The sequence below is a fragment of the Cydia fagiglandana genome, chromosome 20, assembly GCF_963556715.1.
Source record: "Cydia fagiglandana chromosome 20, ilCydFagi1.1, whole genome shotgun sequence".
In the NCBI taxonomy this organism is placed as follows: domain Eukaryota; kingdom Metazoa; phylum Arthropoda; class Insecta; order Lepidoptera; family Tortricidae; genus Cydia; species Cydia fagiglandana.
In genome coordinates, this window is record NC_085951.1 from 2,787,316 (window position 1) to 2,802,786 (window position 15,471).

The 15,471-nt window shown below is 36.9% G+C and overlaps 1 protein-coding gene across 2 annotated transcripts in view; it reads right to left on the reverse strand.

Annotated features, from left to right (window-relative positions):
• Window positions 1–4,655: 4,655 nt before the first annotated feature.
• The window catches only part of LOC134674344 (proline dehydrogenase 1, mitochondrial), a 40,475-nt gene continuing 29,659 nt past the window's right edge, over window positions 4,656–15,471 (reverse strand). For both annotated transcript variants that reach the window (XM_063532393.1, XM_063532394.1), the window contains 6 exons: window positions 13,986–14,109; window positions 12,924–13,079; window positions 12,066–12,203; window positions 11,328–11,438; window positions 10,317–10,485; window positions 4,656–9,864 (listed from right to left, as the gene is read on the reverse strand). In XM_063532393.1, the coding sequence (XP_063388463.1) occupies window positions 9,659–9,864; window positions 10,317–10,485; window positions 11,328–11,438; window positions 12,066–12,203; window positions 12,924–13,079; window positions 13,986–14,109 (904 nt within the window). In that variant the 3' untranslated portion in view covers window positions 4,656–9,658. The remainder of the gene's footprint in view (window positions 9,865–10,316; window positions 10,486–11,327; window positions 11,439–12,065; window positions 12,204–12,923; window positions 13,080–13,985; window positions 14,110–15,471) is intronic.

Sequence of the window (15,471 nt, forward strand, 5' to 3'; positions counted from 1 at the left end):
GACCCTGAACCGCTGTCAAACTTCGGTTTTTAACCGACTTCCATTTCATAGAAGGAGGAGGTTCTGTATTCGGTTGTGGCTATTTTTTTTTTTTCTATGTACGTTCACCGATTACTCCGACATCCGTAGTCCGATTTGAGTACTTCTTTTTTTGTTTGAAAGGAGCTACCTCCGAGTTGGTCCCATTTTCATTTGGTTCTGTTCTGATGATGGGATCCATGAGGAATTGAGGGAACTCCTCAATTTTTAAAGGCACATGCATGGTGATTTGGGTGTTTTCTTAAGCAACTCGAGCATTTTCTCCCGAAAACCACCACTTTGATGAAGTAGACCTGATGATGATGATTGTTTTTATGATAATGATGATGATTTTTTAAATGTAGTATGTTCAGCAATTACTCCGGCACCTGTGATCCGATTTGAGTAATTCTTTTTTTGTTTGGAAGGAGTTACCTCCACGGTGTTTCCGTATTATTTTTGGTTCTGATCTGATGATGGAATCCATGAGGAATTGAGGGAACTCCTCAATTTTTAAAGGCACATGCATGGTGATTTGGGTGTTTTCTTAAGCAACTCGAGCATTTTCTCCCGAAAACCACCACTTTGATGAAGTAGACCTGATGATGATGATTGTTTTGATGATAATGATGATGATTTTTTAAATGTACTATGTTCAGCAATTACTCCGGCACCTGTGATCCGATTTGAGTAATTCTTTTTTTGTTTGGAAGGAGTTACCTCCAAGGTGTTCCCGTATTATTTTTGGTTCTGGTCTGATGATGGAATCCATGAGGAATTGAGGGAACTCCTCAGTTTTTAAAGGCACGTGTAAAGTGATTTCGGTGTTTTCTAAAGTAACTCGAGCATTTGCTTCCGAAAACCGCCAATTTGATGTAGTGCAAGTGTAGCCAAGTGTAGCCTTACCACGAGTTTGACATTGACATATTCGCTAAGTTAGCGACGCAAACGTCTTCGTAACTTACTATTTATGCATCTCGCTCGCACTAATATGCCAGTACGAGCGAGATGCAAAGAAAGTAAGTTACACACACGCTAGCGAATAAATCAATGTCAAACTCTTGGTAAGCTGGTAAGGCTACTGATCGGGGGTTAGGGTTAGGAGTTAAGGCGAAGCGAAGTTAAGGGAATGGCGGTTGAAGGGCTGCTGGTTCAGGGTCGAGGGGTTCATGGATCAGGGGTTGATGCGCTGTGAGGTAGAGTGATCGGGGAGTTGAGGGATTGGGTCAGCGGCGGGGCGGAGGATGGATTTAGTGTAGTGACAGGAATTATAATTTCCCAGACGGACTCGAAAAAATTCCTGATTAAGTACATATTTATTAAAGTATGTACACGAATTTAGTGTTAATCATGATTTTGTTTTTCATTCATGCGTCGCGCACTTAACAATGCGTTAAAAACAAAAAATGGAAAAATAAAAACTTTTTACAAAAAAAAGAAAACCGACTTCAAAAAGGATGAAATAAAATATTATCCTTTTTAAGTCTATGCGTTACCAACTGATATGTTTGAAGTCGGTGCCAAGCCAAGTAGTAACAATCCCCGTCAAAAATAATCAGCTTTAAACCCCATTAGAACTGTACTAATGAGTATTATAAATGTGTAAGTAATTCTGTCTGCCTCTTTGTCGCCTTTTCATGGCTAAACAACTGAACCGCTTTAGGTGCAATTTGGCAAGAACGTAAATTCCTTGATTTGTTTTATATTTTGAAATGTAGTCCTCTGAATAAGGGACGGGAAATAACTCAGTCCCAATCCCACGCTTGCGTGCCGACAAACATGGTACGGACTGTACCAAGAAGGTTTGATCGTGTGTTCTTAGGTACAGTCGACGTCAAAGATATGTTTACACTTTTGCACCGTACTCCTTTGTAATATGTAATATAAGACGAAAAGTGTAAACATATTTTTAACGACGACTGTACCTACAGAAAGTACGTTCATTGTCGTCGTGTAAGGCAATCCAACGTAAATCATTATAGAATCGCACCAAAATCATGGTATGCTTCAAAAGTTGGCTTGGCACCGACTTCAAACATATCAGTTGGTAACGCATAGACTTAAAAAGGATAATATTTTATTTCATCCTTTTTGAAGTCGGTTTTCTTTTTTTTGTAAAAAGTTTTTTGTAGGAAGTTTACTTTCTGTGCGATAGTATACTATTATGGGCGATTCTCAGAGATGACATTCGGTGCCTGACTTCGGTGCCAAAATTTTTTTTTAACTTATATAATATGCGAGTTTATTTCCTAAAATCTACCCTTAATATAAAAAATATTGGTAGTGGAGGCCTCCATTAGAACCTTATAGTTTTCAAGATATTTGAGATTTAAAAAACACCGAAATCATGTGCAGGCACTGAAATCAATTTGCGTCACCGAATATAATGCTTACAACAAAATCACATTTAGGTTTTATATCTCAATTATATAATTATCTTAATCATATTTTTCAATCCTATTTGTTGAAAAGTGATGTAACAAGGCTAATGATCTCGAAAGCTTACATAAATGTAATAGATATAGACTCAAGATTTTAAAATAACCAAATTACGGTTTGTAAATCAACATCTCTAGAAGATATCCCACACTATATGACTGGCTTCATATAATAGGGTGATGTGTGGTCCTGAAACGAGTTTGAGACATGTCGACATTGTCGACCACAAATTCGCACATTATAATCATTTATTCATAGCATTATTATATCCATGAAGGAGAAGATGTTTGTTTCACGCAATCCGACCGCACACGCATCTAAAAAAACTTATGTTGCCTGCACCCGATAAACAATACACTCTTGAGTGGTGTTCAATGCTCATTAAATATTTAATGTACTTATAAAGCAATGTGATGCAATACGGAAAACAAGTATTTTTTATATAAAAGAGTTTAAAAGCGTGAACCCCGTCAATTTAAAACTATAATATTTGAAGTAGTCGAGTAATGCTTGAAGATCCAATTACCAATTAATTATGATCTCCAGCACCCTCAAACACTTGAGCTAAATTGTAACAAAGTTGTTAACAAAGACATAAGACATTGAGGATTGTTAAAACATTTGCTGTGTTCAATTTGTGTCTATGGCTATGCTTTAGAAATATCGATCAGTAGGTACGCTCAGTGCCTTTGAAGCGATCTCGACATTAGAATGCTATTTTATTTTTAATCCCTTGTTCTGTACATCCGGTCCCTTGGGTTCACCTTGCATAGTACTTACATACACAAGTTATTTTAAAAGAAGTGGGATCTAATTGACTACATTTATTTAACATGGCTGACATGTTTAAAGGTATCGAGGTGTAGGGCCTCCGGTGATACAGAGGACAACGAACATAATTTACTTAATTGGTTGGAAAAGAATATCAAGACAGAGAAAGAAACATTGGGTCTATACGTCTGGTTTAAAAAACTACTCATAGTGAACTAGTGATTTTGTGTACCTACTATGACATAATTTACTTACAAACATAATTTTACGTTTGTACAACGTATCTTTCACTTTTTAGACACAGTAAATTAGTACAACAAACTAGTTTACAAAGCAGGATTTGAATTCAGTGATCACTTTTTTGATATCGGTGGTCAAAAAATCCACCGAAACCAGGGAAATCAACACCAGCGATATCAAAATTAATCGCTTTTTAGTAATTACAGAAATAGCATGAACGATACAGAGGAGATGTAATAATGGTGGATTTACGTACTTTCGATGACTTCTTAATCACTTACATAACGATAATTGCACTAAAACTTTCGGAGTAAATTGCACCACCGATCTCAAAAAAACATAGGACCAAACCCAGCGAAGGACGGAGAAACGTTTAAAAAATCACTTTATTGTACTGTGACTGTACCTCTACTTTATTCAACGGTTAAGGCACAACTAAAGCATACTATGTTTGAGACACTGAGTTCCTGGTCTACAACTTTGAAGGAGTACTGACATGTTTTGCAAATTACACCGATATCAGTCACTAGCCCGGGACACATCGTAAATTTGGTTTTATTCAATGTGTTGAGCAAACACATTATTGTGATATAAAGAATATGATAAGCTAACTAATACCCTATGCGTGAATACCCATAATAACTCCGATCTAATGCCCCATCTTAAGTAATAATTTTTTGTTTCATAAAATCTGGGTGCGGGACACGCCCACCGAACATCATTTGACCGTAGTTATGCAGAAAACAACCAACTCAATTTTTTTATCAATGCAGAAAGCAACCAAAGCTACTGAGTTAGGGTGTAAGTCACTTTGACAAAAATAAAAAGTTGGTCGCTTTCTGCAGAACTACGGTCATTTTTGGCATTTGAATTTCTTTTTCTTGTATTATTTAAATAATAAATAAATAATTTAATAGTGTCCCAGACAGAATATAAGTTGAAGATCATGCCTAAATTAATTCAGATTTATTGAACAGTAAATTCAATCAATTACTGCCCCGGACACGTAAAAACGGCCCTCCTGAGAAATGCCCTTATTTATTCTGTGCTATTGCAGAAGACTGGTACTGGTACACCAGTACAGTTGACTGAAATAGAGCGCTACCATTGTTTGTTTGGTCACACACGAGGTCTACAGCTCATAGAGCTACTATTTATTTATTTAAGGTCAAATGAAACCACCAACATCAACATTAAACGTCTTTATTTCTCAAATATCTAGTTAATGCCCTTTTCCAAACCCGATATCTTATAATAACGCTATAGAAGCCTACAGCCGCTAAGGACCTAACTCTAAATGCAAGCGCTTCGATGCCTTCGATAGCCGGTGATTTAACCTTTTGGACGCCAATGACCGATACATCCGCACCGCACGTTCAACGCCAAGGGCCGATTAAACGGTCACAGACCACAGAGCAACATAGACCTACGTGCATATGCATAAAGTTCAATTTAAGTTTTGACATTTCGGTGACGTGGTGTCCGCGTGACATCTTTTGTTTTTGACACGGCGCCGGCGTCGAAAAGGTAAAACCTGAAAAACGAATATATTAGTGAAATGATCCAACAGTGTTGGATATTTTCATTCGGCAGTGTTGGATATTTTAATTCATCCATGAGATATAATACAGTTTTCGAAATTAAAGTTTCATGAGACATATTTTAAATTATTTATACAACGGTTACACTCACTTGTATTTTTCACAGACATGTTTCGGGCCTCAGGCTCTATATATTATATATTTTCTAAATATTTTATAATACAGTTTGTCCCGATCTGCGACAATTTTGAAATTAACCATTACATTTATGACTTATTACCAAGGAAATTTTCATCAATTCCTCATCAAACTTTGAACTAGTATTAAAACGCCATGCCAAATATCGTGATACATTAACGCATTTTCTTTCGAGAATATAACGAAAGAAAAGCTATGTGATATTCATCAAGAATTCCCAAACAAAGCTTAGAATTGATTTCTTTGTTAAATAACAAACTTACATACATTTATTTTAATATTCGGTTTTGAAAAAGGGCGTAAATATGTTATACCAATCAACATGGACCGATAATGACAATAACATACAAGTAAATATTACTATTATTGTCTGCAATAATGACTCATTGCTATGTTATGCAGGGTCGGTGTGGGGAATTCAGTTTTCTTCACATTTCAGAAGAAAACCAATTCTTACTCCTACTTACTTTACACAAATAATTTAGGCGTTTTCCCAACAGTATAAGTCTAAACTTTACTCAAACATTTTCTAGGTTTCGGATAAATCTACCTTACGTTGGCTCCAAACGTTAACAAATTCAATTAATTAATGATGACAATTCTGTAAGTTGGAAGCCACCTATCGCAGTTTTGAGTAGCAAATTATCGATGTTTACTCTATTAGAAGTAATTTAAATTTAATTTATGGAAAATTACCTGGATGTCATGTTTTCCATCTTGCTCAATGATGAGTAGATCCTACTCAAAAGTAAAATAAACTTCTTCATACCGACCCCGATATTTCAATAATTATCAAATTTAAGGTAATCTCGAGTAGCTTTGTTATTTCATTAACAGGACATCAGGTGTTGTTCAGGATTGTGCAACATTATTGGAAAAATTGGTTGATCAGTTGGACTTCTCGAGTCAGTTTAGTTTTACCATGCAACGCATTTGTTTTACCATTAACCTTTTCGCAGCCACCTCAATGAAGTAATAAAGCGTCATCAAAGCCATGTCAAAAATTGCACGACTTGATATGAAGTCGTGGCGTGTGAGGCAAGAAATGTACTGACTTTATAACAAAGTCAATGGCGGCGAAAAGGTTAAAGTTAGGAAGAGATCTTTGAAGGATTCTTTGTAAATGCAGTAGAAATGAGCACACGTTTTACAGTCAATAGGACTTCCATAGGTACTATGATGCAAAGTTTACACTATTATAATGCAAGGTATGGTTAGTGTGTTGAAAATAATGAATGTTAATAAATAATAGAAAGGATTAAAATAAAAATAAATTATCAAAACGAGCTTATGTCTTTATTAAATGTCTATTCGTAAAATAATCTAAAAATAGCATCACAATTATGATAATCGACGGTAAAGAACGTAAAACCGCTTACAAATAAATCGAATTAAACAACATAATACGAAATTAACAAATTTAGAAAACCCCGACGTAAACTTTAATACTGAAAATGCAATGAGATTCGATAATTTCATATAGTTTGCACAAGTTCTTTAACCTACATAAATTGGACTTATTCAAGGCATTGGACACTGAACTTGGGCACTCACACAAAAATCCAAGATAATTATATCAAACTTTTTTATTCTCTAAAGGGATATATATTATAGGGCTATTCAAGTATTCATGATCCCTTTCACTTCATTATATATTTTTGTTTGAAAAAGTAAGTAAGTTTCCATTTGCATTAAAGTAAAGATGGTGTGCCCCGAGGAGGTAACTTAGGACACATATTGTATATATGCAAAAGTTATGATTTGCAGCATACCTACTGCTTTCAACTTTTCAACCATATAATATTATATTTCTTGTACGTGGAGCCCTGTTGTTATATTTATAGGTGTTATGTTATATTTATAAGTATCCTTTACGGGTTCAAATACTTGTGCTAAATATGTCATTACTTACGTCGAGGCCGATATTTCGATTGTAATCATATGGCTTTGCAACTTAACAATATTTTTACAAAGCAAAATAAAAACAAATAATTTCAAATAAAATTGAACCTAAATCAATGAAGTAGGAACTGATTTGAGGTGGCAATAGGAGAATATAAAAGTGCTCTGCAAATAATAAAATTTGCAAGCCTTTCGTGCCTTAGATATCGCCTTAAATATGGGTTATAACAGCGAACAAATCGTAAAACTTAAAACAAGCATGTTTTTCGTTTTTTGCCACCATTTTTGTACAAAGATGTAACTTTTCCTATTCCTAACAGTAGTTTTAAATATCGAATCCAGCTCAAGAAACTTAAGACCACTTGTAGCTTACAATCTTTAAAAGAAATGTAGCATCGCTTGCATATAACCCATATTATCGGAAAATAGGACAATTCATTGGGCCAGCTATCTATATTAGGTACATAATTTACATAATAAATAACATGAAAATTCAGATTTCTAACTTAGTTTATAAACTGGAACACAATGAAATGCATTCGTATTCGATTTAAGTAAATAGTTGTTCAAACGCGACATTGATATAGCCTAATATTGCAAAGAAACTTACAACTGCGCGCTACTTTAACAGATGGCGCCACTTACCGGTGGTAATATTAAATCCTTTTCTGATAAAAAGAGGGTCGGTAAAAGCAAATGTGGCGCGAAAAATCCCAATTACATGAATGCTAAACAACATTTTAATGTTATCGAGAGATTTGAGAAATTAATATTAAAGTAGCTCAACTCAATAAAGCAGTCCTCATGATTCACAAACGGCACCAACAATAAACAAGAAAAAACTAAACACATTTACAATACGAGGAGAGTTATCTGTTAAAATAAATTATAATAAAACAATAAGTTAAACAGTTAGTCAACTTTATCAAAACTGCAACACGCAGCATATATTATACGACACTATATATAGAGTTGTAGTTTTGACAAAATTAAATCAAAATATAATCATAATGGACGCAGGCCAAAATCATTCTTAATTTTTGGGGTTTTGAAAATAGCTTATTTCGGATTTTGTGAGACAGAACTCTTTAAGAGTATCTGAGCTGAGGTATAATTTAAATTGTAAGTAATACCAAAAGGAAACAAGCCATTTAAAAAATCACTTCTCATTTTCCATCATTTTCTACGTAATTCGTTATTGTCTAAATAATAAGTTTAACATCTCCGATATACTAGTAACATACAGACACACTTTTAGGTGATATCTTAAGGCAAGTAACTTACTATACATGTATAAATATATATTAACAAAATAACAATGTATTTTACATGATATAAATTTGTATAGTATATAAATCGGTTTTAACAATTCTTCTAATTTGATAAACATACATATTATACGATGCTTTTGATTTTATATAAAGGGATACAATTTATATTTATCATACATATAAATAAGATATCAAATAATAGATATGTATATAAACAGTTATTTTCTTTATTTTATCAAAGATACAGGCCTTAATATGTCACCAAAGTTTATACATGCACCAGACTCGTGAGTGTTATTGTAAAACGTTGCTTGAGACCGAGTCATAATATCTAAAATCATATGAACCATCATACAAAAGAAATGGAACAAATTTCAATGACAATCATTCAAATTAAACACAGTAACAAGGACTCTAAGAGCCAGTAATAGGACACATAATTGATTGCATTTGTAAAACTCCTATAAATATAGCACAGAAACAACGCCGATTTTGTAATTACAACTGCCTGTAAATAAGACATGTACAACTATTTAAGTTCATTTGGACTTTGTTTCGACTACGTAAAGTCGATTACCCTTCCTATTACAATAAATTAAGCATTAAAATAAATACTATTAATTTCCTATTAGGTATGACAAGCGGGGTACATTCACTTTTGTAACAACATTAAATTTGATCCATTTCGACGTAAACTTTATTTTACAGATATCCTCGTGTACTGCTGAATTGACCCGTTCACACATTGACATTAAAGGTGATATTCGAAAATACTGACCGTTTCCATTACGTTGACTAGTAACATTATATCTCAAAAACCGTACCGCCGGTGTCGAGCCGCCATTTTTCTACACTTTCTAACGCGTTGAATTATTTTAATCGTGAGTGAGATGCACAAGTCAATATCTAAGTATCTCACTTGAGTTCTCGGTAGGCAAACGTCAAACCTTTAAAAAAATCACGGTAACTTTTATGGGGTTAAAACCGTCCTTTACTTATAGATGGCGCTAGTAGTTTTGCCACCTGCAACTATGTTTTCACTACAGATGTCACCACTGTTATATTCGTAGGAGCCAATGTTGCCAACTATAATACAAGTTTAGTTACGTTGACGTTTAAGCCTCTCATAGACATTCCAACCGGCCAGTATCCTAAACCACCTTCACAACAAACCCGATGATCCATATCACAATCCGCTCCGAGTTACACTACTTTCAACTCGAACCGAAACACTCCGCAAAGGAAATTAGACTACAGCACAAGGTGTTAAGGTGGTTTTTACACCGGCTTGTAGTTGCCGACGGGCTTGTAGAACATCTGTCCGGTGAGGAGGCGGCGCGCGATCTCCTTGAGGAGGAGGCGTTTCTCCTTCTTGATCTTGGAGAGGAAGCCGCGGTTCTCGTTGGCGCGCCGCGACAGGTACGGTAGCACCTCGTTCACGGGCCCGTACGGCACGTACTTGTACGCCGAGTAGCCGGCTTGACCTGGAAAAATTAAATCATTGTAAATGGAATGTCTCATACACAATGATATACAGTATCCGGCGATAAAAAATTGGATATCGGTCTTTGGAAAGAGACGATTGGCCTTTTACATCGATTTCCTAACACTGGTTACCATTCATCGATCACCGAAGTACAACGAGTGACAATCATCACACAGGTAGGTTGGACAACGCTTAGCGAAGCCGAAATTAGCAGTCTCTTTCCAAAGACCAATCATCATCATCAAAATTTAACAGCATAGCTCTGGTCAGTGGAGTATGCGCCAAAGACCAATATGCAATCTGCACGCCAGGAATCTTCATCTCATCTCACACAATCAGTGCTCACTGCCTATCATGTAGGCTTCAACCATGGCATGCCACTGAGCACGATCTTTAGCTCTTCTCCAATCCCTGCTTACTACCTTGCGAATGTCATAGTCAAAAACTCACCTAGCGGGAAGGTGACATGGTCGCACATGCCGAACAGCTGTCCGAAACAGACCACCTTGTCGCCGGGCCGGATCCCGTGCTGCTGCATCAGCTCGATGGCGTAGCGGACCGTGTCCTCGTTGTGGCTCGCCACCATGATACCCAGCTGGGACGCCTTGCCCTCGCGGCCCTGGGGAAGATAACATTACAGATCCGTGAAAATACGATGGAAAATAATTATGCACTACATCTGTAAGATGGTTTATGATTGATGTGCATGACATTTAGGTAATTTTCTACGTAAGTTTAACTAATATATACTTCAGACCAGGGGCCGGAAACCGGTATTTGCTCCATACAAAAATACCGGTATTATTACGTTCGGTTTCGTTCTTTGGTTTATTATTTCATTTTTAGTGAGACAATCTAATAATACGAAGTTGTTACCTAAATATATGACTCAGTCCTTCGTACAAGGCATATAATAATTCAAAATATTGGGCTATTTCGGGGTTTTAAAATAATACCGATTCCGAGCCCTGCTTCAGACTATCTAACTCTCGGAGTAATTAACAATGGAGCCGCCATTAACAGGCGTCCCCCTCTGTCGAAAATAGGCGGCCAATGGTCAACCATATGTATGGACTGACGTTTATCTGACATGACGTACCTATACATTTGATGTGCCCCTCCCCCGCAAAAAACGGCAGACTATTTTGTACCGAAAATTTTAGACATGGCGTCTCCATTGGTTATTTCCTCTAAGATCTAACTAGTCCAGGGGCCGTAGATCATCATCGAAAAATTAAAATGTCTGGTGATCATTTTCATACGTTACTGAAAACATCCACATTTACAACTATTTCTTTGTATCCTCCAATGGGAAAAACTAATCAGAGTTTTGTATATAATTAGGCCTTTTTTGAAAAATAAATAGAAGATCTTTGTTAATCCTAGTAAGCACGCAGTATGTACGTCGCAATATTTACTCTTGACTCTTACAAATGTCAAGTTTTTGATAGTGGAACTCACCTTGACCCTGGAAAGGATCTCCTTGAGACACTTGTGGAAGGACACCGTGGTAGCCTCCACGCTCTCACAGGTGGGGTCCTCGTAACCCATCGCCGCAGCTCGCGCGCGCTCCTGTTTACATATTCAAACAACGTTAATAACTGTCATTTCGTAATATTGTAGGCTACGGTCACTTCTTACCACGGGCCTAGTATGCTTACTTGCCACCAAAATATTAGTATAAAAAATGACTTCTAAAGAGTAATCTTGTGGCCTGAATCGGAAACATACCTATACTGTGCACATGTACATTGCCAAAGCAAATGCTACCATCTACCGTTCTCATAGGTACGTTCCTGGTGCATAGTAGGTTATGCCATCTTGTGGGCTACATCGGAAGCATACGCCAAAAATCTGAAGGCTCCTATGCTGCCCCCTATAGTTCATGCTCGCTCCCTATAGAATAATTTCTCAATTTGACTATCAAGTCACACTTTATTGCAGTTATAATGTCTTAGAATAGATGCCGCTACGTGCCTTTTTATATACCGTGTGAAATAGGGAATTGAAATCAAAAAATCACCGAGGAATCCGAGGATCGAATAATCGTCGATATCGCTCAGTTTTTAAGAGCATTCGGAGCGATATTCTGAAAGGTGACATTGGTGACAGATTCTGTATTCTATTTTTCGTTGAATTAAAAATTGTGATTTCGCCTACGTCTTTGCATAGTACATTTAGGTAGAAAAGTTGTGGTACCTGCTCGATGTAAGCGCCGCGGACAAGCTTGGCGCCCCAGTAGAAGTTCTGCCGCTCGGCCTGCTCCAGGTCGGTGAGGATCTCGTTGTAGGTGTTCTTCAGGTAGGTCTGGTACGTGTTGAACACGAGGAACTTGTCCTACAACACGATTACCAAATAAATAATAAATACATGTTATAGGAAAAAGGACATAGATGGATAGATGGGCTAACATAGCCACCAAGTGGATGCCGACGAAGAAGCGTGGGCGGGGCACGCCCAGGCGGAGCTGGAGAGCCGACTTTGACGCCTTCCTTAACAACTGGCTGGAGGAAGCGCTAAATCGAGAGTCATGGAGAACCAGGGGAGAGGCCTTTGCCCAGCAGTGGGACACACAAATAGGCTAAGAAAAAAAAGGACATTTGTACACACATTGACTAAGCCCCACAGTAGCTCAATAAGGCTTCTCTCAAGATAACTCGTCAAAAGATTGTCCATTGGACGCTCGTCACTGGGACCGTGCACTTACTACTACGTTTTGAAAACTAAAGGCAGTATAAGATAATATCCCTTAACTGTTTTGGGTTCACTAACCCTTCGTATATCTAAGCACAGATCAGTGCGCACAAAATTAAATCCTGTGTTTAATATAATAGGTTTAAATTCGTTTGCACTGATCAGTGCTTATACATACGTAAGGCTAGACGTACATCGACATTATCGACCGGGATACAAGTTTGACACCTATTAGCCGCTATCTTCAGTTAGGTACCCGTGAACAAGGTGCATGTAACTGCGTCGAAATATCGGGAGCTCGAAAGCAATACAAAAGGTAATCACGGGCCATATCCCGGTCGATATAAGTCTAAGATAATATACCTTGTTGTACCGACGCATCATCTCGAGGCAGATGCGACTGATGGCCGGCTGGAAGTATGTCTGTTCGGCGTCGATCATAATTCGCACGTCGGCGTCGTTCGCGGTCTGGATGATGTGGTTCAGCCGCCGGAGCATGTTCCGGAACATCTCCTCTTCCTGAAATATCAAGGGGAATTTTAACCAAAGGTACCTATACAAGTTACTTACTTTGTTCTAAATGTAAAATAATAAGATTAATAAGGCTCGCTCTGGTTCTTTCCTTGTCCAATAAATATCACTGGCCATTCAGCGGGGTAATGCCGCCAGTATTTTTGGCACATTTGATCCAGGAGACAATCAGAGTGAAGGGGAATATTTTATTTGTTAAGTTAGTTTTACTCATTCTTAGGTTTATTTTAGTTTATAATTTGTATGTTTAATCTATAATCTAAATGTTTTTAATAATTACTTTGAAAGAGAAATAAAAATAAAGCTTATACATAAGGCTCGTGACTAGACGTGCTTTAGAAAGTATTCTGCTAGTAGGCGCTGGAGGTATGTCTGTTCCGAAAATTTCACTCACGGACTATTTCACAAATATACATTCTCATAATAAGGGGGAGGCCTATGTTCAGCAGTGGACGTCTAATGGCTGAGATTATGATGATGATGATGATGATATATTCTCATTCAGAATCATAATTAGACAGAGTTACACACAAGAAAGTACATAATTTATGTATTTCAGGTCCCCAGTCGCGTTATTAAGCGCTCGATAATGTTGTTCGTTGTTGTTGTTCCATAACTTTGTCGTGGATACTTATAGAGTAAAAAACAATTAAATACGAGTTAAAGGAAACTTTGGGCAGTAAGTTATTCCGGCCGTCCTGCGTCTGATCCATATTGAGGATACTACACTCGCGAGGAAAAAAAATCGACTCAACTTGCAGGTCTGGATTTCCCGCTCCATATATTTTTACCTATTGGAAATGTAGCTCAACGAAAAATTTCAGCCAATTCTGTTCTCATTACCAAGAAAAATGAAGGTAACGTGTGTGGGATAAGAATGATAGAGAAACACACCTTAGGCAGGATCTGTGAGATGAGCCGTCTCATCTGGCCGGTCTTAGGGTCCGGTACACGGAACGAGTCCGACAGACCCATATCCTTGTCCAGGATTCCCGACCAGGGGAACAAATGCACGATGCTGTAAAATAAATAAAAGTCATATAAACACAAGCTATTAGTAGATATAGAACAGGATACACAAGGCGAGCATGAGCTGATACAGAGGAATGTATGATTATTGGATATTGTAAAACTACTTTTGGCATTATTTTTAGCTATGAACACTTACTATAGTTCTTTTTTTTAGCATTAGAAAGAAGGAGCGAACTTGACATGTCTTTTAATTGAAAAAAGCTTTTTAATAATCAATAACTATTACTTATGAAAGCAGAAGTATATAAAATGATCGTATTAGATTCATAAATTGTCACATATTTACCGTGACTTATTTTTAAAAAGTGTTTTTCAATTAAGACACGTCAAGATTGTTTACCTTATTTCTAATGCTAACAAAAACGAACTATAAATTGCAAGTAAGGTTTGACGTTAGGTTCGAATTAAGTTGTTCATTGTGACAAGGACTTACACACTTAAACAGGTATGCTACGGGTGAAGAATTCGATAGTGAACTAATTTGCAGTTTGCCTTGATAAACAGAAAAAAAAAATCGAAGCAAAACCGATGGCTGCATATTTTATATCAAATTCAGACATTCAACCATTGTTCTTTATTCCGTTGTACCAACTAGCACGTTTACGAACTTAGGCAAAATACTACTTAGTCCCCAAAAGTGGATTTCTGGTGAAATAACGCATACCTAAACAGGAATCAGTTTCCAACTAAACCCAAAATTAAATAGGGCATGATGTATTAAAAAAACTAGCGCCATCTATTTGTACCTAGCAGTAAACGATAGTTTAGCGACAACGCTTACGAGTTACGACAATAGGTGGCGCCACTGACCGGTCCCACGGGAATATGTGCAGCACGCTGGAATAACACACCTTTATATACTCTCAGGCCAGACCGATAGGTGTCGCTGCAAATTTCTTTAGTTATCTACTGTTAATAACGTCCTATAAAAGAGTTGTAAAAATAAAACCAACTATTAGAACACTTTGCTGTGTTACAAACAATGAAGGTTGGTTCTTTTATTATCTTTTGCTGAGCGAATCAAATCCAAATCACATTCGCTAACATTTCGCTTTCAGACAAAATACCATCATTATTCTTTTGAACGATTACGAATTCACAATAGAACGAGAATACAGAGAACCATTATCCGTGCCAATGTCACAAATAGTCAAATAACGAACAGCAGTTACTTAGTAGGTCGAACAATGTAGGTGTCATTAAAAAATGACAAGCCAAGCGAAAATACACCTTAAGTCATTAACACGGAAAGGTCACAGGGATGTATCGTAAATTTTACTTCATACATTAAGTAAAGATAAGAAATCCTAGATGATTATTGGAAAATTATGTAGAAATTACAAGAATC